The 24,380-nt window shown below is 45.0% G+C and overlaps 1 protein-coding gene across 1 annotated transcript in view; it reads left to right on the forward strand.

The window, feature by feature from the left end:
• The window catches only part of LOC126183426 (KN motif and ankyrin repeat domain-containing protein 3-like), a 429,549-nt gene that overhangs the window by 311,557 nt on the left and 93,612 nt on the right, over positions 1 to 24,380 (forward strand). The window contains exon 8 of the mRNA XM_049925400.1: positions 5,792 to 7,892. Coding sequence (XP_049781357.1) covers positions 5,792 to 7,892 — 2,101 coding nt within the window. The remainder of the gene's footprint in view (positions 1 to 5,791; positions 7,893 to 24,380) is intronic.

Consider the following 24,380-nt stretch of genomic DNA (forward strand, 5'->3'; position numbering starts at 1 on the left):
AATGTAGACACTTATAAGCGTACTACATCCGCTACCCTGGCTATCGCATAGGAAGAGGGACAAGCCAGACGCGTGAGTGTGAAATGATTTATCCAACACTTAGCATGGCCGCGAACAGATGGGGATACTTTCACCTTGACAAAGCCGTCATTTTTGTGGTACATATTGAAGATATATTAGGAGAAATTTGAGAACACTGCACGATGGATCGCTACTGATTAAAGCCGTCTCTGCTGCACAATCTATAGTTCTTCAGGCAATGTGATCGTCTGGGTTACATATAAGTGGCCATTGCGTTACACAAAACTTTGAATATAGTCCAATAGGAATCGTCTTCTAGAGAGACTTCTTGCTTCAAAGGATGAGTTATGGGGCAGTTTCCAGCAGTGAGGCAAACATTTTGTCTGATACAAAAAAAGTTCAAATGTGTGTGAAATCTTATGGGACTTAACTGCTAACGTCATCAGTCCCTAAGCTTACACACTACTTAAGCTAAATTATCCTAAGGACAGACACACACACACACACACACACACACACACACACACACACACACACACACACCCACACCCAAGGGAGGACTCGAACCTCCGCCGGGACCAGCCGCACAGTCCATGACTGCAGCGCCTCAGATCGCTCGGCTAATCCCGCGCGGCCATCTGATACGTCCAAAAGGGAAGCAGTGGTTGGGAAGGGAGTGAGACAGGGTTGTAGCCTATCCCCGGTGTTATTCAATCTGTATATTGAGCTAGCAGGAAAGGAAAAAAAGAAAAATTCGGAGTAGGAATTAAAATCCATGGAGAAGAAATAAAAACTTTGAGGTTCACCGATTACATTTTAATTCTGTCAGAGACAGCAAAGGGTCTGGAAGAGCAACTGAACGGAATGGAAGTAGGTTACAGCACGCTTGTTCGCCCACTGCTTGAATACTGCTCAGCAGTGTGGGATCCGTACCAGATAGGGCTGATACAAGACATAGAGAAGATCCAACGGAGAGCAGCGCGCTTCGTTACAGGATCATTTAGTAATCGCGAAAGCGTTACGGAGATGATAGATAAACTCCAGTGGAAGACTCTGCAGGAGAGACGCTCAGTAGCTCGGTACGGGCTTTTGTCAAAGTTTCGAGAACATACCTTCACCGAAGAGTCAAGCAGTATATTGCTCCCTCCTACGTATATCTCGCGAAGAGACCATGAGGATAAAATCAGAGAGATTAGAGCCCACACAGAGGCATACCGACAATCCTTCTTTCCACGAACAATACGAGACTGGAATAGAAGGGAGAACCGATAGAGGTACTGAAGGTACCCTCCGCCACACACCGTCAGGTGGCTTGCGGAGTATGGATGTAGATGTAGATGTAGACTTGAAAGGAAGATATAAGATGAACATCAACAAAAGCAAAACGAGGATAATGGAATGTAGCCGAATTAAATCGGGTGATGCTGTGGGAATTAGATTAGGAAATGATACACTTAAAATAGTAAATGAGTTTTCTATTTGGGGAGCAAAATAACTGATGATGGTCGATGTAGAGAGGATATAAAATGTAGACTGGCAATGGCAAGGAAAGCGTTTCTGAAGAAGAGAAATTTGTTAACATCGAGTATAGATGTGTCAGGAAGTCATTTCTGAAAGTATATGTATGGAGTGTAGCCATGAATGGAAGTGAAACATGGACGATAAATAGTTTGGACGAGAAGAGAATAGAAGCTTTCGAAATGTGGTGCTACAGGAGAATGCTGAAGATTAGATGCATAGATCACATAACTAATGAGGTGGTATTGAATAGAATTGAGGAGAAGAGAAATTAGTGGCACACCTTGACTAGAAGAAGGGATCGGTTGGTAGGACATGTTCTGAGGCACCACGGGACCACCAATTAAGAATTGGAGGGCAGCGTGGAGGGTAAAAATTGTAGAGGGAGACCAAGAGATGAATACACTAAGCAGATTCAGAAGGATGTAGGTTGCAGTAAGTACTGGGAGATGAAGAAGCTTGCACAGGATAGAGTAGCATGGAGAGCTGCATCAAACCAGCCTCTGGACTGAAGACCATAACAACGACGGCGACGTCCAAAAAGGTCCCAAGGATAATCGAATAGATACACGTGCCCTTGTCTTGGGCTTTGAAGGGAATGTCCTCACAGAAAAAGTTAGTCATGTTGTACAGGTGTGACATGAAGCCTTACATTCTACCACCCACAAGGTGCTTCCGAAGCTTAAGCTTTGGTCATATGTCATCCTGATCCATAGTGGACCCAAAATGCGGCAGCTGCAGACGATCACTTCGTGAAGGTTCTTGTGAACAACCACCTTTGTATGTAAGTGGCATGGAACATCACCTTCCATGTTTCCCGGTTTTTCCAACCCTCAAGAAAAAAAACGAATATAGATGTATTGACCTCGTGTCAGTTACTGGAGCACAATAGATATGATGACCAGTTACCCGAAAGCCACAGCTATCGACCACAATACCTCACTTTTTTTCCTAAACCTCTTCTCTTGTGTTTCCCACAGCACTGTCTTTGGGAACCACTTCCCGCACCTGGCTGGAGAAACATTTTTCCCCTCCAGCATCTACTGGTGTCAGGGCTCCCTCTGGGTACCACCCTTCCCAGATAGAAACTGATCAGAGGCCTGACGCGAGCTAGTGGCCGAAAGAACCGCGACCTGTGGGGTACCATGGTTGCCCACTCTTCATCTGTCCTCTTGCTCATCACAGATAGGCCCTCACACGTATTGCGGCCACCAAAGAATGTGCAGGAGGAGGAGATAACGATGATGATGATAGGGAGAAGGAGAAGAATCAGGTCACAGCTGCTCCGGTGATTCCAGAGGTGCTAGATCTGCACAGCCATATTCCGAACCAGTGCTCATTGATGTGGTTCCATCATTATCTGTGACGGGCAGTGATCCTGGGTCATGATCGGACCTCCTGGTCCATTGACAATTAATTTGGACACCTGTTAAACGATCATTGAGTGGAAATGCAATAGATATTATTCTCACCTGCTGGAACTGGGGTCTTAGTAGATAAAGTTTTGATACGGAACTGTACCGTTTGGATATTTAATAAGTTTGAAGATCGAATCACTTTCAAATTTCATTCTTCATTGTACGAACACGAACCGAGAAGAGAGTGCTGTCATCAACCCCTGTTGTAATTACGACGTCACATACAATTTTCGTCCAACTACATCAACAGCTGTGAGAAAATTTCACGTTCGGAACTACGAGGGTTGACTGTAGTTCTCCGCGAACTCGCCGCACTCTCGATTTTGTAGAGGACGTCCTTCGTCATGCAGAAGAGTGCCCGACGACCAGTCGTCGAAATATTGCCTTTGCCATGGGCTCCTGTAGAGCATAGTGGTCAGAGCTCATTGGCGGAAGATTTGGTAGTGCTCATATATTGAAACTTAGTTTACATCCAAACTGTACATTTCCGGACATATGTTCCTCATCAGAACTTTATGTACCAAGACCGTTGTGAATTGTGAAACACCATGCACTACCTTGAGCCCATCAATCAGTGCCTTCTTCCGATCATCTGACGGAAGCCCCTATCGTCTTTTGCGTTCTTCTTCCAGCTTAAAATTCCGGTAGTCTTTCATCATTTATCTGAATTCATTCCTGTTCATGATTATGTCCTCTGGGATGAAGATTTCTTTAAAATCTTATCGAATACCGATATGTAAGAGCACCGGCACCATGGACATCATTACTGCTCTCTTGAGTGTGGAGCTAAAACACTAGAACAGTATCAGATGGCCGTACGCACGAGAAACATCTACAGCTTTCCTGTAGATAATCTAGATCACCTTGAGATTTACAATGGAACTCTAAATAAAAGATGCAAACAAAGAGATACATTATTCTGGTTTAATCAAGCACAATGTCTTAAAATTATTCAAGGTGAACTTACCAAAGAGTCCTTGAGCAAACCAGAAAGAAATAGTCTTTGTTTCTGAATGTTATAAGAGTTCTATTGTCGATTTTAAGAAGTTCTGGATTATCTACAGGAAAGTTCCAGATGTTTCTCGTGCGTCTGGCCATCAGATTCTAGATTTTCCATTTTTTCATCAAATAATTTCGGGTTTATACAGGTATATTTTATCTAAAAAAAAAGAGACGGTTTCCTGATCTATACTTGTCCTCCTGATCTATACTTGTCCTATCCAAGATTGTTCTCCGTTTCTACCAATCTCGTCGTTGACATAAAGTCAAATCTCTACATTCCATCCTTCCGCTGGAGTATTCCTGTCGCTGATTTCCCGAAAGCAACAATCTACTAGGATTCAGCTCATTATCTCATAAAACAGTGCAGCCACAGAATACACTATTGGCCATTAAAATTGCTACACAACGAAGCTGACACGCTACAGACGCGAAATTTAACCGACAGGAGGAAGATGCTGTGACATGCAAATGATCAGCTTTTCAGAGCATTCACACAACGTTGGCGCCGGTGGCGACACCTACAACGTGCTTACCTGAGGAAAGTTTCCAACCGATTTCTCATACACAAACAGCAGTTGACCGGCGTTGCCTGGTGAAACGTTGTTGTGATGCTTCGTGTAAGGAGGAGAAATGCGTACCATCACGTTTCCGACTTTGATAAAGGTCGTATTGTAGCCTATCGCGATTGCGGTTTATCGTATCGCGACATTGCTGCTCGCGTTGGTCGAGATCCAATGACTGTTAGCAGAATATGGAATCGTTGGGTTCAGGAGGGTAATACGGAACGCCGTGCTGGATCCCAATAGCCTCGTATCACTAGCAGTCGGGATTACAGGCATCTTATCCACATGGCTGTAACGGATCGTGCAGCCACGTCTCATCCCTGAGTCAACAGATGGAGACGTTTGCAAGACAACAACCATCTGCACGAACAGTTGGACGACGTTTGCAGCAGCATGGATTATCAGCTCGGAGACCATGGCTGCGGTTACCCTTGACGCTGCATCACAGACAGGAGCGCCTGCGATGGTGCACTCAACGCCATACCTGGGTGCGAGAGTGGCAAAACTTCATTTTTCGGATGAATCCAGGATCTGTTTACAGCATCACGATGGTCGCATCCGTGTTTGGCGACATCGCGGTGAACGCACATTGGAAGCGTGTATTCGTCATCGCTACACTGGCGTATCACCCGGCGGGATGGTATGGGGTGCCATTGGTTACACGTCTCGATCACCCTTGTTCGCACTGACGCCACTTTGAACAGTGGACGTTACATTTCAGATGTGTTACGACCCGTAGTTCTACCCTTCATTCGATCCTTGCGAAACCCTACATTTCAGCAGGGTAATGCACGACCGCATGTTGCAGTTCCTGTACGGGCCTTTCTGTATACAGAAAATGGTCGACTGCTGCCCTGGCCAGCACATTTTCAAGATCTCTCACCAATTGAAAACGTCTGGTGAATAGTGGCCGAGCAACTGGCTCGTCACAATGCGCCTGTCACTACTCTCGATGAACTGTGGTATCGTGTTGAAGCTGCATGGGCAGCTGTACCTGTACACGCCATCCAAGCTCTATTTGACTCAATGCCCAGGCGTATCGAGGCCGTTATTACGGCCAGAGGTGGTTGTTCTGGGTTCTGATTTCTCAGGATCTATGCACCCAAACTGCGTGAAAATGTAATCACATGTCAGTTCTAGTATAATATATTTGTCCAATGACTACCCGTTTATCATCTGCATTTCTTGTTGGTGTAGCAATTTTAATGGACAGTAGTGTATAAGATAGACGAGGAGCCTCTGAGCATGGTCTTGTGTGTGTGTGTGCAGGGGATGGAGGCAAAGCGGTGGCGCCGGTGCGCCACCGGGCTGTGGGCTGCGCAGTGGTGACGCGCGACGTGGGCGTCTGCAGCCGGATGCCCCGGACGCGCGACACTGCTACGTCTCCGGCGGCCACGGCGCGCGCCGCCAGGGCTGCCGACGTCGCCTGCGCCACCGACGGCCGAATCTACTCCGAAGACGACCTGCAGCGCAGGCTGCACGAGCAACTCCTGCGCCGGGAGAGGGAGCTCGAGGACAGGTTCGCCGTCCAGCTCCAGTCACGGCTGTCCGAAGAACTCCAGAGCAAAGTGTCTCGGGAATTCGACGAGGCTGTCACTCGCGAGCTCAGGAACAAGATTTCTCGGGAGCTCGACGCTCGCGTGGAGGCCGAATTCGAGAAGAGGGTTTTGCGGGCACTGGACGATAAAGTTTCGTTAGAACTCGAGGGGCGCGTGCGGCGCGAATTCGAAGACCGTGTGGCTAACCGACTCGAGCAACGTCTGCACAGAGAGTTGGATTTCACTGTAGCGCGAGAATTCGACCAAAAGGTGTCTACCGAACTGCAGCAGCGGCTATCTCGAGACCTCGAGCAGAATGTGCGCTACCGGCTGGAGGACGCCGTGTCGCAAGAGCTGGAGCGCAGGCTCGCCCGTGATTTGGAGGACAGGGTCTCCCGTGAACTGGACGACAGAGTGACTCGAGAGTTGCAAATCCGTTTAGCCGACGAGTTACAAGATCGAGTTGCCAGAGAAATGGACGCCAGGGTACGCCTGGAGCTACAAGAAAAGTTGCGTCACGACTTGGAAGATCGTGTGTCACACGAATTCGAGGACAGAGTATCTCGAGAAGTGGAGGAGAGAATTTCTCGAGAAATGGAGGATCGAGTGAGCCGCGAGTTTGAAGACAAAGTGGCGAGAACATTGGAGGACAGGATATCTCACGAGATGGAGGAGAGGGTGTCTCGCGAATTCAATATCCGAGTTTCTGAAGAAGTGGAGGAGAGAGTCTCCCTGGAAGTAGAGGAAAGAGTGTCTCGAGAGGTGAACGAGAGAGTTTCTCGGGAGGTAGAGGTGATGGTTTCTAGAGAACTGGAAGAACGAGTGGCCGCGAAAATGAGGGAGAGGATACGAGAAGAGCTGGAAGGGATGTCATCTCCCTTAAGACAGAAGATATATCTGTCCAAAGTTGACGATGACACGCCCCAACAGGCAGTCGCGGAGGACCACCGTCCAGAACAGTGTCGATGTTTCGAAAATGTGTCCGTTTCCACGAATGCTGTACAAAAGTGCGACCTCGGTGTTCAGGTGAGAGACGATAGTTTTCAGCGTCACGTTGCGACACAGTCGGAGCGCAACTGGTGGCTCAGAGACGCCGGCATGCAGGCCGAAGTCAGACAGAGGGACGCGTCGCTGCAGTGCGAGCCCAAGATGTGGGCCAAAGACGCTCTCTCGCAGACGGCGATTCCCAGGAAAGAAATTTCGGTGCAGGCGACACTGGCTGTCAGGACTTTCGAGATCGGCGTGTGCGCCAAACCGTCTTCCGGCGATGCGTGGGTGGAGGCGAAGCCCGCGACGGCCGACGTCGGCTGTACGGCGGTGTCGCGCCTGCAGCACAAACCCGGGTTCGTGTCTCTCGAAGACCTCGACGCCGTCCGTCCGGTGAGCAGCGCCACGCAGACCGACAACGCCGCCGTCACCCGCGAGACGGCCACCAGCACGGTGGAGCGCAAGCTGGCGGACGCGTCCGCGCAGTGCCGGCTGAACGACGAAGCGCCCCCGGCGAGCCCCCGGGACCCGTCTCCGCAGCCGGCGGGCCTCTCCCGCATACCGCGGCCGACGGCGACGACCCGGCCCGCGGACGGCACCAAGTCCCCTCGGCTCGGTGCGTCGCAGCTCACGCTGCCGACGCTGAGGAGCAACTCCGTGAAGAAAATCGTCACGCAGGAGCTCACATCTTACAGCACTCGCTCGACGACTCTGGCAGCAAGCAGAGCGACGTCAGGAAACGCCATTCAAGTCCGCAGCAAAAGTTCCGACCCGGCGCCGAGGCTGAAGAGACAGAACACTTACACGAAGATTGACGACAATGGAGAGAGATTCGAGACTGAAAGGTAACTTCGTCTGTCAATTTTTGTATTTCTTGTTTTGATGTCCCTGTTAACGTGGCATCTGGCTATTGAAACAAGAATATAACATTTGTAATTCGCTGAAAAGGAATTAGAGTACTCAAAAATAGGTTCTGAGTTCCGCGGTCCCGGCGGAGGTTCGAGTCCTCCCTCGGGCATGGGTGTGTGTGTTTGTCCTTAGGGTAATTTAGGTTAAGTAGTGTGTAAGCTTTGGGACTGATGACCTTAGCAGTTAAGTCCCATAAGATTTCACACACATTTGAACATTTTTTTGAGTTCCACCCCACCTCCGCTATGTTTCCCGAAAAATAAAGTGAAATAACCCTTAAAACTTGAACCGTACAGGTAAAATTAATTAACAGCAGCTCAACATTTTAGAGAGACTTGAGCAAACAATACAAAAAAACAGGACGACATATCGTTGAAATCAAGAGGTGCCAGGATCACAACCTAGAGGCCATGAGGTTAACAAATTACAATCTTTATTACGCAGTTATAATACAATTAATAATCAGTCCACGTTTACAAGTATCTAAGAATTAAATTTCAAATACATATATTTCTGAGTGCTGAAGATTAGATGGGTAGATCACATAACTGATCAGGAGGTATTGAATAGGATTGGGGAGAAGAGGAGTTTGTGGCACAACTTGACTAGAAGAACTGATCGGTTGGTAGGACATGCTCTGAGGCATCGAGGGATCACCAATTTAGTATTGGAAGGCAGCGTGGAGGGTAAAAATTGTAGAGGGAGACCAAGAGATGAATGCACTAAACAGATTCAGAAGGATGTAGGCTGCAGTACGTACTGGGAGATGAAGAAGCTTCCACAGGATAGAGTAGCATGGAGAGCTGCATCAAACCAGTCTCAGGACTGAAGACCTCAACAACAACATATTTCTCTTCTTGCAAACGGACACAACATACCCCAGACCCAAGGTGACGCCAACAGGGACCGCCCACAGGCAAATACCATTGGAAACGGTAACCAGCTGGTTATCTAAAACAGAAGAAACTGAGCTTTATCATACAAACATATATATAAAACCCTTACACCAAACCCACGCCGTGCGCGAGGTAACTTTAAAAGTTATTTAAAAATGAAAGAAACTTCAAAATCTTAATAAACTTCAAATAACACCACCAAGACAGCTATAAGATCAATTAAATCAATAAATATTTCATGTTTATGATCGTGCAACAGAAATCAAATTTACGATGTACCACAAACTGCAGATTAGATTTAGGTAACAGTAACTCACTTGACAAGTGAAAAGGCCCACCAAGTTTAAACACTCCGTGCTTAAAATTTAAAAACACTTAAAAGCCTTCAAACATCCAAATCAACACCATTAACGATCACTTAATATGACTACTCTAACAGGAACCACCAAAACATGTCGGGCGCCAACAGGCCTGATACTTGCATTGTATCGCCAGCCGTTGTGGCCGAGCGGTTCGCCGGTCGCGGTGGTCTAGCGGTTCAGGCGCTCAGTCCGGAACCGCGCGACTGCTACGGTCGCAGGTTCGAATCCTGCCTCGGGCATGGATGTGTGTGATGTCCTTAGGTTAGTTAGGTTTAAGTAGTTCTAAGTTCTAGGGGACTGATGACCACAGAAGTTAAGTCCCATAGTGCTCAGAGCCATTTGGACCATTTGGACCGAGCGGTTCTAGGCGCTTTAGATTGGAACCGCGCGACCGCTACGGTCGCAGGTTCGAATCCTGCCTCGGGCATGGATGTGTGCGATGTCCTTAGGTTAGTTAGGTTTAAGTAGTTCTAAGTTCTAGGGGACTGATGACCTCAGCTGTTAAATCCCATAGTGCTCAGAGCCATTTTGAACTTAAATTGTATCAGTATCTAAGGATAGGTGCTCACCATGATCAATCGTGCTCCGAAGTACAACTTAAATGACTGTACCAGTCTCGCTCTCCACCTATCTTGAAGCCAAGCTGAAATCAACACAGTGCCGTAACTCCTACAGAATAGCAAAAAAATGGTTCTGAGCACTATGGGACTTAACATCTGTGGTCATCAGTCTCCTAGAACTTAGAACTACTTAAACCTAACTAACCTAAGGACATCACACACATCCATGCCCGAGGCAGGATTCGAACTTGCGACACTAGCGGTCACGCGGTTCCAGACTGAAGCGTCTAGAACCGCACAGCCACACCGGTCGGCACAGAATAGCACCTTTTCTGTTGAACAGCGGCAAGGCAGCACCAATTAATCAGACTGCGATGTTTACTCCCGTAGAAATGAGCGGATTCCAGACAGGGCAGGTCCAAAAGCCGTGGTCGCTTGCCGTTACGAAAGGTACACGGCAACAGGTTCACTCACGTAACTCCGCTAGCACTGCTAATCACATACCCCGTTCCACATAGCGTTGTCCACAGCATGTATCGCCACGCACGAATACTCTGCCAGAAAAACCACATTCAGGCTCGCTTGACGGTCCGGGCGCACACACTGCGTCGAGACGGTCTATCAGCGCTCTTCAAAACTGTGAGGCCCCTCCACGCCCTCAAAAGGCGAGACAAACCTCGCACGTAAGGAAATTTTCTTCTGGACAGAACGGAATTGTAAGAGACGTCTCTGAGATTTACTTCACATGTTAACATTTTCCCATCTAAAAAAATTGGTACTAAGTTGAACAAGGTGGTGTCCGGCTGACGCAAGGTCTCTGAGTTTTTTGGATGTAGAAGTCTCCTAATTCAGGTACTTGTAACATAATTTGTAAGTTCCATCTCACCACTTTTACATTGTCACAAGATTGCAAGTTAATTGTCAGCTATTTCTTAATTAGTTAGTTACAGAACAAATAAACACCGTCCGAACAGGCCTTGAAGGCCCAATGGACACCGACCGGCCAGTGTCATCCTCAGCCCTTATGCGTCACCGGATGTAGATACAGAGGGGCATGTGGTCAGCATTCCGCTCTCGGCCGTTGTCAGTTTTCGAGACTGGTTTCGCTACTTTGACAATCAATTAGCTCCTAAATTGGCCTCACAAAAGCTGAGTGCATCCCACCCGCCAACGGCACTAGGCAGACCCGGACAATGATCCATCCAAGTGATAGCCAAGCCTGAAAGCGATTAACTTTGGTGATCTGACTGGAACGGCAAGGCCGTTGACTAGTTAGTTGGTTACATGTTCCATAAATCATTTGCACGATTCAATTATCGAAATGATGCGGAACTAGTCAGTTTACAGAATATGTATACAGGGTGTTACAAAAAGGTACGGCCAGACTTCCAGGAAACATTCCTCACACACAAATAAAGAAAAGATGTTATTTGGACATGTGTCTGGAAACGCTTAATTTCCATGTTAGAGCTCATTTTAGTTTCGTCAGTATGTACTGTACTTCCTCGATTCACCGTTGTTTCCGTACCATGTACAGCGTCTGCAGGCACTATCAGCAGCTGATTGGCCTCCACGGGTACACTTCTGCGAATGGTTCATCCAACAATGTGTCAATCCTCATTTCAGTGCAAATGTTCTCTTTACGGATGTGGCTTCATTCCAACGTGATCAAATTGTAAATTTTCACAATCAACATGTGTGGGCTGACGAGAATCGCACGCAATTGTGCAATCACGTCATCAACACAGATCTTCTGTGAACGTTTGGGCAGGCATTGTTGGTGATGTCTTGATTGGGCGACACAACATGTGGTTCATGCACGATGGAGCTCCTGCACATTTCAGTCGAAGTGTTCGTATGCTTCTCAACAACAGATTCGGTGACCGATGGATTGGTAGAGGCGGACCAATTCCATGGCCTCCACGCTCTCCTGACCTCAACCCTCTTGACTTTCATTTATTGGGGCATTTGAAAGCTCTTGTCTACGCAACCCCGGTACTAAGTGTAGAGACTCTTTGTGCTCGTATTGTGGACGGCTGTGATACAATACGCCATTCTCCAGGGCTGCATTAGCGCATCAGGGATTCCATGCGACGGAGGATGGATGCATGTATTCTCGCTAACGGAGGACATTTTGAACATTTCCTGTAACAAAGTGTTTGAAGTCAGCCTGGTACGTTCTGTTGCTGTGTGTTTCCATTCCATGATTAATGTGATTTGAATAGAAGTAATAAAATGAGCTCTAACATGGAAAGTAAGCGTTTCCGGACACATGTTCACATAACATATTTTCTTTCTTTGTGTGTGAGGAATGTTTCCTGAAAGTTTGGCCGTACCTTTTTGTAACACCCTGTATACGATTAGGATTAACATTAATAAACACGTTTTATTCCTACTCATGCAACTATAATTAAAAAGTTGTTTTTTTCGGCTTTCTAGTTTTAAAATAAAAATTCGCCCATAGAATAGGAATTGCCCAGGAGAAATAATTTTGGGTTAGATTTGAAACTTGGTTTGCTAGCTGTCAGACATTTCATGCTATTGGACAGATGAGCAAAAATTTTTGCGGCAGCATGTTGAACTCCTTTCTGAGCTACTGACAGATTATTAATGGGTAATAAAGGTTCTTTTTTTCCTCTATTTCTTTGCTCTTCTCAAATTGTGATGGATTATTTATGACAAATTTCATTATCAAAGTTATGTATTGTGATGGTGTAGGATAAACGCCTAACAAAAAAAAATGGTTCAAATGGCTCTGAGCACTATGGGACTTAATATCTCAGGTCATCAGTCCCCTAGAACTTAGAACTACTTAAACCTAACTAACCTAAGGACATCACACACATCCATGCCCGAGGCAGGATTCGAACCTGCGACCGTAGTGGTCGCACGGTTTCAGACTGAAGCGCCTATAACCGCTCGGCCACCAGCGGCCGGCTTAAACGCCTAACACTTTGAAGAGACGACTACACGACGACCGTGGCTGAACACCACATATCGTCTTATTGTTCGTTTTTGCGCAATTAATACTTCGTTTCTAAGAGAGAAATTACCTCAGAGAATTATTCCATGAAATGTGAATAACCAAAACTTGTCGAGGTGGATTCGTTTGTTTCTAAGGCTAGTAATTATACAAAGAGCAAGAGTTGCTGAACTTAATTGTTTGAACATCTCAGTAATACGCTTCTTCAAGTTCAAATTTTCATCGATATGTAGCTACACCCAAACGTTTGAGGCATTTTACGTCATTTACAGACTTCTGAACAAGTGCTACATCAGTTGTTGGCACGACTCTATTTGATCTACAAATCTAAATACAGTATGTTTTCTCAGAATTAAGGCAGAGCCAATCTCCAGAGAAACCTTTAATGATTCTTTGAAAAGCTTCATTATCAATCTCTTCTGTTGCTTTCTCTGTAATTACCAGTTCCGCTTTGTGTGTGTGTGCGTGTGTGTGTGTGTGTGTGTGTGTGTGTGTGTGGGCGCGCGCGGAGGGGGGCTCTCTGTGATTGTGTGTGTATTGAACCAGGGACCTAGAAACGATGGAGAAGAAGCTTCGTCCTCGCGTAGCCCTCAGTGGTTCACAACCCCACAACAGGCTACAGCAGTCCAATCACCCCACCGCCGCCCCACACCGAACCCAGGGTTATTGTTCGGTTCGGCCCCTAGTGGACACCCCCACCGCCAATTTCCCCCCCCCCAAATCCCCCCCCCAATCCTCCCCCCCAATTACACCCCCCAAACCCCCCCGGGGAACGTTTCATAACAGACGAGTGTAAACCCAAATGTTAGCGTGGTTGAGTAATTATGGTGTACGCGTACGTGGAGACTTTGCAGCGTCTCTGTGATTACTTTCAAGTCACTAAAATTTGCTTTCATTTCAAAGTGTTTGAATTAATCACCACAACTTTTTGCATTCCGTTTGCTAAGTATGATCTAAACCAATTGTGTGTAAAGCCATCAGTCACATAAAACTTGAGTTTTTCTCAGAGTGTAACATGATGTACACACTCAAACGTCTTGAACAGATCATCAAAAATACGCACTGGTGACATTTTATTATTTAAGATTAGTAATATTTGGTGAGTGAATGTATGAACAGCTTTCTCAGTCGATCAACCCTTCTAGAATCCGAACTGTGATATGCCAAGTAAATTGTTTCCACTTAACTGTGAGACTTTTTTTGAGTACAGTACTTTTTCGAATATTTTGGAAAAAATTGAAACATGTCATTACAACAATAATTAACTACTACGGAGAATTATCAGGGAACGGCTAGGTGACATGCATTACCTATAGTTAAGTACCAACATGCATTCGCCAGGAATGATCTGCGAAAACCATGTAAAAGGCAAATCAAGATGTCTAGCTCAAGTAATAACGCAACACAATGTTCTGACTTTTATTCTAACTTATAAAAACAAACACCAAAGTTAAGGGGTCTTAGGTAGTCCTATGTTGTTTTTGTTGTTGTTGTTGTTGTTGTTGTTGTTGTCTTCAGTCCGGAGACTGGTTTGATGTAGCTCTCCATGCTATTCTATCCTGTGCGAGCTTCTTCATCTCCCAGTACCTACTGCAACCTACATCCTTCTGAATCTGCTTAGTGTATTCATCTCTTGGTCTCCCTCTACGATTTTTACCCTCCACGCTATCCTCCAATGCTAAATTTATGATCCCTTGATGCCTCAGAACATGTCCTACCAACCGGTCCCTTCTTCTTGTCAAGTTGTGTCACAAACTCATCTTCTCCCCAATTCTATTCAATACCTCCTCATTAGTTATGTGCTCTACCCATCTTATCTTCAGCATTCTTCTGTAGCACCACATTTCGATAGCTTCTATTCTCTTCTTGTCCAAACTATTTATCGTCCATGTTTCACTTCCATACATGGCTATACTCCATACAAATACTTTCAGAAACGACTTCCTGACAGTTAAATCTATACTCGATGTTAACAAATTTCTCTTCTTGAGAAACGCTTTCCTTGCCATTGCCAATCTACATTTTATATCCTCTCTACTTCGACCATCATCAGTTATTTTGCTCCCCAAATAGCAAAACTCCTTTACTACTTTAAGTGTATCATTTCCTAATCTAATTCCCTCAGTATCACCCGACTTAATTCGGCTACATTCCATTATCCTCGTTTTGCTTTTGTTGATGTTCATCTTATATCCTCCTTTCAAGGCACTGTCCATTCCGTTCAACTGCTCTTCCAAGTCATTTGCTGTCTCTGACAGAATTACAATGTAATCGGCGAACCTCAACGTTTTTATTTCTTCTCCATGGACTTTAATACCTACTCCGAGTTTTTCTTTTGTTTCCTTTACTGCTTGCTCAATATACAGATCGAATAACATCGGGGACAGGCTACAACCCTGTCTCACTCCCTTCCCAACCACTGCTTCCCTTTCATGCCCCTCGACTCTTATAACTGCCATCTGGTTCCTGTACAAATTGTAAATAGCCTTTCGCTCCCTGTATTTTAACCCTGCCACCTTTAGAATTTGAAAGAGAGTATTCCAGTCAACATTGTCAAAAGCTTTCTCTAAGTCTACAAATGCTAGGAACATAGGTTTGTCTTTCCTTAATCTATTTTCTAAGATAAGTCGTAGGGTCAGTACTGCCTCACGTGCTCCAACATTTCTGCAGAATCCAAACTGATCTTCGCCGAGGTCGACTTCTACCAGTTTTTCCATTCGTCTGTAAAGAATTCGCGTTAGTATTTGGCAGCTGTGACTTATTAAAGTGATAGTTCGGTAATTTTCACATCTGTCAACACCTGCTTTCTTTGGGATTGGAATTATTATATTCTTCTTGAAGTCTGAGGGTATTTCACCTATCTCATACATCTTGCTCACCAGATGGTAGAGTTTTGTCAGGACTGGCTCTCCCAAGGCCGTCAGTAGTACCAATGGAATGTTGTCTACTCCCGTAGCCTTGTTTCGACTCAGGTCTTTCAATGCTCTGTCAAACTCTTCACGCAGTATCGTATCTCCCATTTCATCTACATCCTCTTCCATTTCCATAATATTGTCCTCAAGTACGTCGCCCTTGTATAGACCCTCTATATACTCCTTCCACCTTTCTGCTTTCCCTTCTTTGCTTAGAACTGGGTTTCCATCTGAGCTCTTGATATTCATGCAAGTGGTTCTCTTTTCTCCAAAGGTAGGCAGTATCTATCTTACCCCCAGTGAGATAAGCCTCTACATCAGACGGTTCCAACCGAGCTCCAGGGAGCCAGTGCGCTCACTGCGGCAGCTCGGAGCCCGCGTGGAGGGGGAAAACGAACTCACTGCCCCCTGGCCGCATGCAGCCGCAACTCACGCAATAATCCGTGTTCAATGACATCTATGACTAACCGCGGGAGCCCTGTACCTCTATTGGAAGATACCTTTCTATTCATTGAGAGGGATGGTCGTCCGCAGTGTCTTGTATGTCATAAAGTATTTAATTCTGCGAAGAGGTAATATATACAACGACATTATACACGTCTTCACGCAGCGCACTACGATCAGGTAGAAGGCGTTGTACGCAGAGAACTGGTAGCCAGGTTTAAGAACTACATACCAAGAGACGTAAGTTTAAAAATGGTTTCGTAATACGGAGGGTATCAAAACACGCAACATAGTTCGTGTTCTGTAATGCGTTTATAATTTTCAGGTGAATGAGAACGGAGAAAACACTACTGAATTTGCAATTCGAGCAAGCTACAGGGTCGCTCACATCATTGTGACGAGTGGCAAGCCGTCTTCGGTGGGACCACTCGTAAAATCGAGCATAGTAGCAGTTGCAGAATGTTTGTTTCCAAGGGAGGTTTGTTGAAGGGGTTTCCCTGTCAAAGCAAACAGTGTCGCGTCGAATCCTGGACATGGCAGCGGATTTAGAGACACAGCTCAGGAAAAAGGCGGAGAGCTTTGTTGCATTTTCGCTAGCGCTTGACGAAAGCACCGACATATCGGACTATGCTCAGCTTGCAGTCTGTGCGTGGTGTCGACATGGAGCTGCAAGTAACTGAAGAACTCTTGGATGTGGTATCACTCAATTACACCGCAACAGGATGTGACATTTTTGAAGCGGTTTATGAATCAGTGGACAATATGAATTTGCCGTGGGATAAGCTCCATTCTGTAGCAACAGACGCACCACAAATGATCGCGTCACCAAGGTTTTGCTTCTCGTTTGAAAAATAAACTCAGGGACGAATTGGGGAAAGACATTTTGACTCTTCATTGATTTATTCACCAAGAGGCACCGTGTGCTGAAACAGTAGAGCTAGGTGGCGTAATGAAAGATGTCGTGAAATGTGTGAATTTTGTGCGGCGTCACGGAATGAGTCATCGCCAATTCAAAGGATACCTGAAAGATATGGAAGCGGAGTATGGGGATGCACCTTACCACAGTACAGTTCGTTGGCTGAGTCGGGGAAAAGTTCTTGATCTTTTCTTTGCCATTCGTGAGGAAATATCCCTTTTTCTCGAAATGAAAGGGGAAGAAATGTGTTGTCTGAAAGATATAAAATGGATATCATACCTGGCGTTCCTAGCTGGCATAACTGTGCATCTGAATAATTTAAATCTGTCATTGCAGGGCAAAGGGCAGCTAATCGTTGACACGCACGACCAGAACAAAGCGTGCATGGAAAAGTTACGTTTATTTGAGAGGCAGATGAGTAATGGACATTTAACGTTCTTCAATCGTTTTGCTTCTTTAAAACTACCTGAAGGTACTACTTTCGGCGATTACCAAGCAAAGTTAAATCAGCTCATCACGTCGTTTGAAACAAGATTCCGAGACACCACTAGTTTTGAAATGGAACTTAAGGTGTTCAACACTCTTTTTTCAGTTTCCCCCGATGACTTGTCATCGTCACTTCAATTGGAGATTACTGATTTGCAAAATTCAACTTTGTTGAAAGAGAGGTACTACAACACGTTGGATTTGTCACGATGGTATCGTTCATTACAGCAAAAAACATTTCCCAAGCTTCACAACAATGCCGCTCAGATCATGTGCACGTTTGGATCTACTTATTGTTGTGAGCAGCTTTTCTCGGCAATGAAAAGAGTAAAAAGTAAGGAACGATCGTTTCTTCAGGATGCAACAATGAAGGCCATCCTCCGCATTAACGCTGCGAACACTTTGACGTCTATTTCCGATCTTGTAATGAAAAGAAAATGTCAAGCTACAGAGGCCCAATAAATTTAGTATGCAATTTCTTGTAGAACAGTTGTTTCTTATTTATTTCCTGAACATAGTATTTTTTGGTGTTGAATGTCACCACGTCTAAGCAGCTAAGAGTATGAGGTTGTCGATCTTGTAAGACGCAGCTGGCACATCAAAACGCTTGCCTTGCCGCCAGCCGTGCCGGCGTGCCGGCCCACTTGAATGGTCACAGCGAGCGACACGGCTCTCTGGAGCAGGGAGCGCTCCGCGGCTCACAACGGAGCCGACTAGCCTGGAACAGCCTGCTCTACATCCTTACATTTGTCCTCTAGCCATCCCTGCTTAGCCATTTTGCACTTCCTGTCGATCTCATTTTTGAGACGTTTGTATTCCTTTTTGTCTGCTTCGTTTACTGCGTTTTTATATTTTCTCCTTTCATCAATTACATTCAATATTTCTTTTGTTACCCAAGGATTTCTACTTGCCCTCGTCTTTTTACCTATTTGATCCTCTGCCGCCTTCACTATTTCATTCCTTAAAGCTACCCATTCTTCTTCTACCGTATTTCTTTCCCCCATTCCTGTCAGTTGTTCCCTTATGCTCTCCCACAACCTCTGGTTCTTTCAGTTTATCCAGGTCCCATCTCCTTAAATTCCCACCTTTTTGCAGTTTCTTCAGTTTTAATCTACAGTTCATAACCAACAGATTGTGGTCAGAGTCCACATCTGCCCCCGGATATGTCTTAAAATTTAAAACCTGGTTCCTAAATCTCTGTCTTATCATTATATAACCTGATACCTTCTAGTATCTCCAGGATTCTTCCATGTATACAACCTTCTTTTATGAATCTTGAACCAAGTGTTAGCTATGATTAAGTTATGCTCTGTGCAAAATTCTACCAAACGGCTTCCTCTTTCATTTCTCTCCCCCAATCCATATTCACCCACTATGTTTCCATCTCTCCCTTTTCCTACTCTCGAATTCCAGTCACCCATGACTATTAAATTTTCGTCACCCTTCACTATCTGAATAATTTCTTTTATTTCATCATACATTTCTTCAATTTCTTCGTCATCTGCAGAGCTAGTTGGCATATAAACTTGTACTACTGTAGTAGGTGCGGGCTTCGTATCTATCTTGGCCACAATAATGCGTTCACTATGCTGTTTGTAGTAGCTTACTCGCATTCCTATTTTCCTATTCATTATTAAACCTACTCCTGCATTACCCCTATTTGATTTTGTGTTTATAACCCTTTAGTCACCTGACCAGAAGTCTTGTTCCTCCTGCCAGCGAACTTCACTAATTCCTACTATATCTAACTTTAACCTATCCATTTCCCTTTTTAAATTTTCTGACCTACCTGCTCGATTAAGGGATCTGACATTCCACGCTCCGATCCGTAGAACGCCAGTTTTCTTTCTCCTGATAACGACGTCGTCCTGAGTAGTCCCCGCCCGGAGATCCGAATGGGGGACTATTTTACCTCCGGAATATTTTACCCAAGAGGACGCCATCATCATTTAACCATACAGTAAAGCTGCATGCCCTCGGGAAAAATTACGGCTGTAGTTTCCCCTTGCTTTCAGTCGTTCGCAGTACCAGCACAGCAAGGCCGTTTTGGTTAGTGTTGCAAGGCCAGATCAGTCAATCATCCAGACTGTTGCCCCTGCAACTACTGAAAAGGCTGCTGCCCCTCTTCAGGAACCACACGTTTGTCTGGCCTCTCAACAGATACCCCTCCGTTGTGGTTGCACCTACGGTGCGGCCATCTGTATCGCTGAGGCACGCAAGCCTCTCCACCAACGGCAAGGTCCATGGTTCATGGGGGTTGTGGTAGTCCTATAAAGAAATGAATTTTGTCGTGAGGAAAGCCTCCGACATGGACTTGAAAATAGGCATATGAGAACCTGATGAAAGTGAATTCCGCACCCTTTTCTAAATTGAAGGCAGGTACTTGCTAACTACGTAGAGTTCGCTTCAGTGAAAGACTGCAATTGTACTTTTTAAAGAAGTTCATGCTTTCTAGTACGAATCTAGTCTAGGGAGGAAATAAGTACAGTGTCATGTTAGAAACGTCCCTTTTGTTAATAGTGTCCCACATTAGGTCCGTGAAGTAAAACCTCAGATGACACTGATGTTACTCTATGAGAAAATATTCACTGTCCTTTAATTGCGTTTCCCCAAAACATTACCAAGTATGATATCATGGAATATAAGTCTGTAAGTATACAACCTTAACTATATATGTGACTGCAGACAATATTTTGATCCTAAGTTTGATCCTAAGTTTCTTGAGGACGACATAAGTATGTGGTTCCCACGTGAACTTTCCACCTCCGTTCTGCATATCGATCCTCTGTCATACAACAGTATAAATTAGTTTCTCTCGACCAGTCTTGTCTCTTAGCTGATTGTCAAATTTAATTCAATTTAACGCCACTTTAAATACTCGTTATTTGAGCAGTTTTCGAGAATAAATAGGGAATAATCCTGACTGTACTGGGCCAAACATTTTCAGCTTCCTCAAATATGTTTTAGCTTCTAGTAGACACCAGAAAAAAGTCGCAAAAATTATTTTATATGATTCAATTTAGTGAAATGTCATTTCTCTCAGCATACATTAAAAGTTTCATATGTGTGAGAGCAAGCAATAGACGATTCCGTACGACGAGTCAAGTGTTGTTCAACGCGCTCATGCTTATCGTTCTTCTTGGCATCCCTACGTAACTGCAGGTGTTGGAGAATGAGTGCTATATACAGTTTTCGTCAACACAATACCCAGTACAGTTTGGCGTGTGACACATTCCAGTAAGGCTCACTGTTTATAGTTGCCAAAACTGCTAATATATGTCTAAAAGTTCAATTTCAATAACTGTGTCGTTGGATCGGATCTTTTTTATCGTAAATTTAATGTTCGTTTCCTTACTCGTCAAGTTCTTTTTTTCTGAAATGGCACTCCATTAGTAGCTAAACCTTCTATTGACAGGTTATCAAAAACTTTTTACTAAATAATACACACATTTTTGGGCCAAAGTGACCTTATATCATTATGTAATCGATCTTATTTCTGATACTGATTTCATAAATGAGCTGTTAATTTGACAACGAGATACATTATGGATGGTACATTTCATTAAGGAATAAATATATTGGGAAGCAGTAGTTAGCATTCGCAGCTCCTGCAGGACATTCATGAATTACACAACAAATAATTCGTATTGCATGCTTTTGGACTCTGAAAACTTTAGCTTTATCTTGAAGAATTACAACAAAATAATGCACCGTAAAAATAAATTTAGTTTTCCCCCACGATACATCAAACTACACCAATAGCCTCAATAATGATTTCAGTTAATCAGGTAAGAGTGTCCACAAATTTCTTCAGGTGTGCCGTATTCAGCTGAGCCAGTAATTGGTGATTAAACCCAATGAGCTATCAAACAACAGGAATGTTGTTTGCTACGTTTCCCCCACTGTTCTAAATAGTACCAGACATTTTTTCCGTGCTAAGATAGGGTGATTTAGCAGGCCAGTCAAGGTGCGACAAGGCGCCAGTGTTCGTCAAACCAGGAAAGTGTCCGCTCAGCGCTGTAGGCACTACTGTTACAATCACAGAAGACTCGTCATGGAGATGTAGAAGAAAGAGCAACGATTGGTCACCGAAAATGTCGAAATAAACAACCTGGTTCATATAATTTCTTAGACTTTTCCGGCGATTCGTTATCTCTTAGAATCGGGTGTACTGCCGATAGCCTGCGTATTCACAACACGATATTTCAGCATTGTAATTCGGCGTCTTCATGAGGTGTTTCAGGAAACACCTGATAAAGACGCCGAGTTACGACGTCGAAATATCGTGCTGGGAATACGCGGACCACCGGCAGTAAACGCGATTCTACGGGCTGAAATCCTGGTTCATGTTCACGGTAACCTGAATGTGTGGCCCCGAATCATGGTACCAAAAACAATCCTAGAGTGTCATAGGACCAGCTCCTGCCTGGATTTCATCATTTGCACTAAAATAGTTCAACGCCTCATTGGGCCGTCAGCACACACGACGCCTTCCAACATCTGAAGAAAGGCAAAATCGCGACTCGGATTAAGTACACAGTTCCAGTCAGCTGCAGACCAGTTTCTGCGTTCCTTGGCCCAATGAAAAGATGTAGCTTTGCCCTGCAACGAGCATGTCCATTGTATGCTGTTCCCATCGCAATGTTGGTTCATAAACTTACTGAGATGGACTTACATTCTCTGACAATAGCACTTCCTGTCGGATTTGAAAACAATTGTCACTGACAAGACGTGACAGTCGCCTCTAGTCCGTGTCTAGTAGGATCTCCTCTACTACAACTCTTCTTACGCCGTTATATGGCTGTGAGTGGTACGCCATTCATTGCAGACATGTTACACAGTCCACGTTGATACACAAACAAATAGGGCAAACTTCATTCACTTTATAGTCATGGGCACGTTCAAACACGATAACTGCTTTCTGCCATTCTGTCACATACGCACAGCTTTTCTGTCATGACTTATGTCAGTAGTAGAGGAAATTTGACCGCCTGGTACCAGTTTTACACTATCTATGACGCTCCAAATCGATCAGACTGGTCTTTTATATCTACATCTATACTCTGCAAAGCACTATGAAGTTCATGTCAGAGGGTGCGTCCTATTGTACCCGTTGTTAGGGTTTCTTCCCGTTCTATTCACGCATGGAGCGCGGGAAGAATAATTATTAAAAATGCTTCTGTGTATGCTGTAAGTAATCTAATCTTGTCCTCACGATCTTTAAAGCCGGTTCTTGAAACCTCATGAGTAGGCTTTCTCGGGAAAATTTTCTTCTATCTTAAATAGTCAGCAACTTCAATTTCTTCAGTATCTCTGTGACATTCTCCCATGGGTCAAAAAACACTGTGATCATTCGTGCTGCCGTTTTCTGTGCACGTTCGACATCCCCCGTTTGTCCAATTTAATTCGGGGCCCACGCATTTCAGCACTGTTCTAGAATGGATAACACGAGTGATTTGTAAGCAATCTCCTTTATAGGCTGACTGCATTTCTCCACTAACCTAGCAATAAACAGGTATCTACCACCTGATTTGCCCACGACTGAGCCGGTGCGATCATTCCATTCCACATCGCTACAAAGCGTTACACCCAGCTATTTGTATTAGGTAGGCGATTCCAACTGTGACTCATTGACATTATAGCAATAGGATACCGATTTTTTTGTTTTGTGAAGTTCACAGTTTGTCGTGTCCTGACATAGGTGGGAGAGGGAGAAAAGGGGTTACTGGTCAGTCTGCGCTCCCGAGCGGTAGAGAGCAGAAGGTAGAAGGACAATTCACAGTGAAGGCATTTTATTGTTTTCTTCTGTCTGAGCCAACACTGGTACAGGCATTACGAGAAATGCAGGTGGTAAGACTTGGTAGGGAACTCGTTGTGGAGACTCTTGGACAAACAGGGTTTTGAAATAGTGGTTTATTCCAGACAGGACTAACTAATACACTGGAGGCTAGTTCTAGGTTTAGAAAAAGCATGAATGACACTGTTACAATAGAAGCCAGTGCAGAGGTCCCAGGAGTGGGTGCTAACCACGGTAGCAAACACTAACAGTATCTTAAGGCAACAACTTAGTTGCAAAACAAAACATACTGAATGTGACCCTGTTCACTGAGGCAGTCCAAGTGAGAGAGCAGACTTACGCGGAGCTGGACCGAGGCTGGAGTCGATGGACGCGGATTCGGCGTCCAGATCGTCTAAGAACCTCGCCAAAATGCGGAATCTAGGGGTTTTAAAGAATCGCGTGGTGGCACTGTTTTTCCCACTTAAAGCCACCCAGGCAATCCCGCAGGTCTCTTGCAGGCGCCTGCCAATCACGGTTTAGTTAGGTCCCCCTGCTGCTCCTAAGGCGGGGATGTTAATGCAGTTGCACTAAGTAAGTCCGTATTTGGTATCAACATTGTTCAGCTGAAAGCTAAACGTAACTGCTCTGCCAAATAAGGTTTGCAACATTATTGTTATACGTCATTTAGCCCCGCCCCTCGGGCTCCCCGGAGTAGGACTGCTAGGTCAACAGTTTCTGGCGTTTCTGCTCTCTTTCTAACCCTTGTGAGGCTACTGACGTTGCTGTTCTCAGGGCTGGCTTTATACGCTAGTACGCGCCTGTTGGTTACAAAGCTCTACGGTGGCAACCTACCACAGCGTCTAGACAAAATATGAAGTTACATGTTAGTTCCTTGAAGAGTAACTAGCGCTCTGGGACCGCGTCTGGGGGCGTCTGCATTTTCGCAAGGCTCTCCCCTTACGGTTTACTTCATGTAACAATATCTCTCCTAGTTTCGTCTGCCCTCAGCATCGTCTCTGCTTCCGCGCCTTGGAGCGCCTGCCCTCCTTTCTCACAGCTTCAAGATAACACTGCAGTAGCAAGGAA

The sequence above is a fragment of the Schistocerca cancellata genome, chromosome 4 (assembly GCF_023864275.1).
Source record: "Schistocerca cancellata isolate TAMUIC-IGC-003103 chromosome 4, iqSchCanc2.1, whole genome shotgun sequence".
Taxonomy (NCBI): Eukaryota; Metazoa; Arthropoda; class Insecta; order Orthoptera; family Acrididae; genus Schistocerca; species Schistocerca cancellata.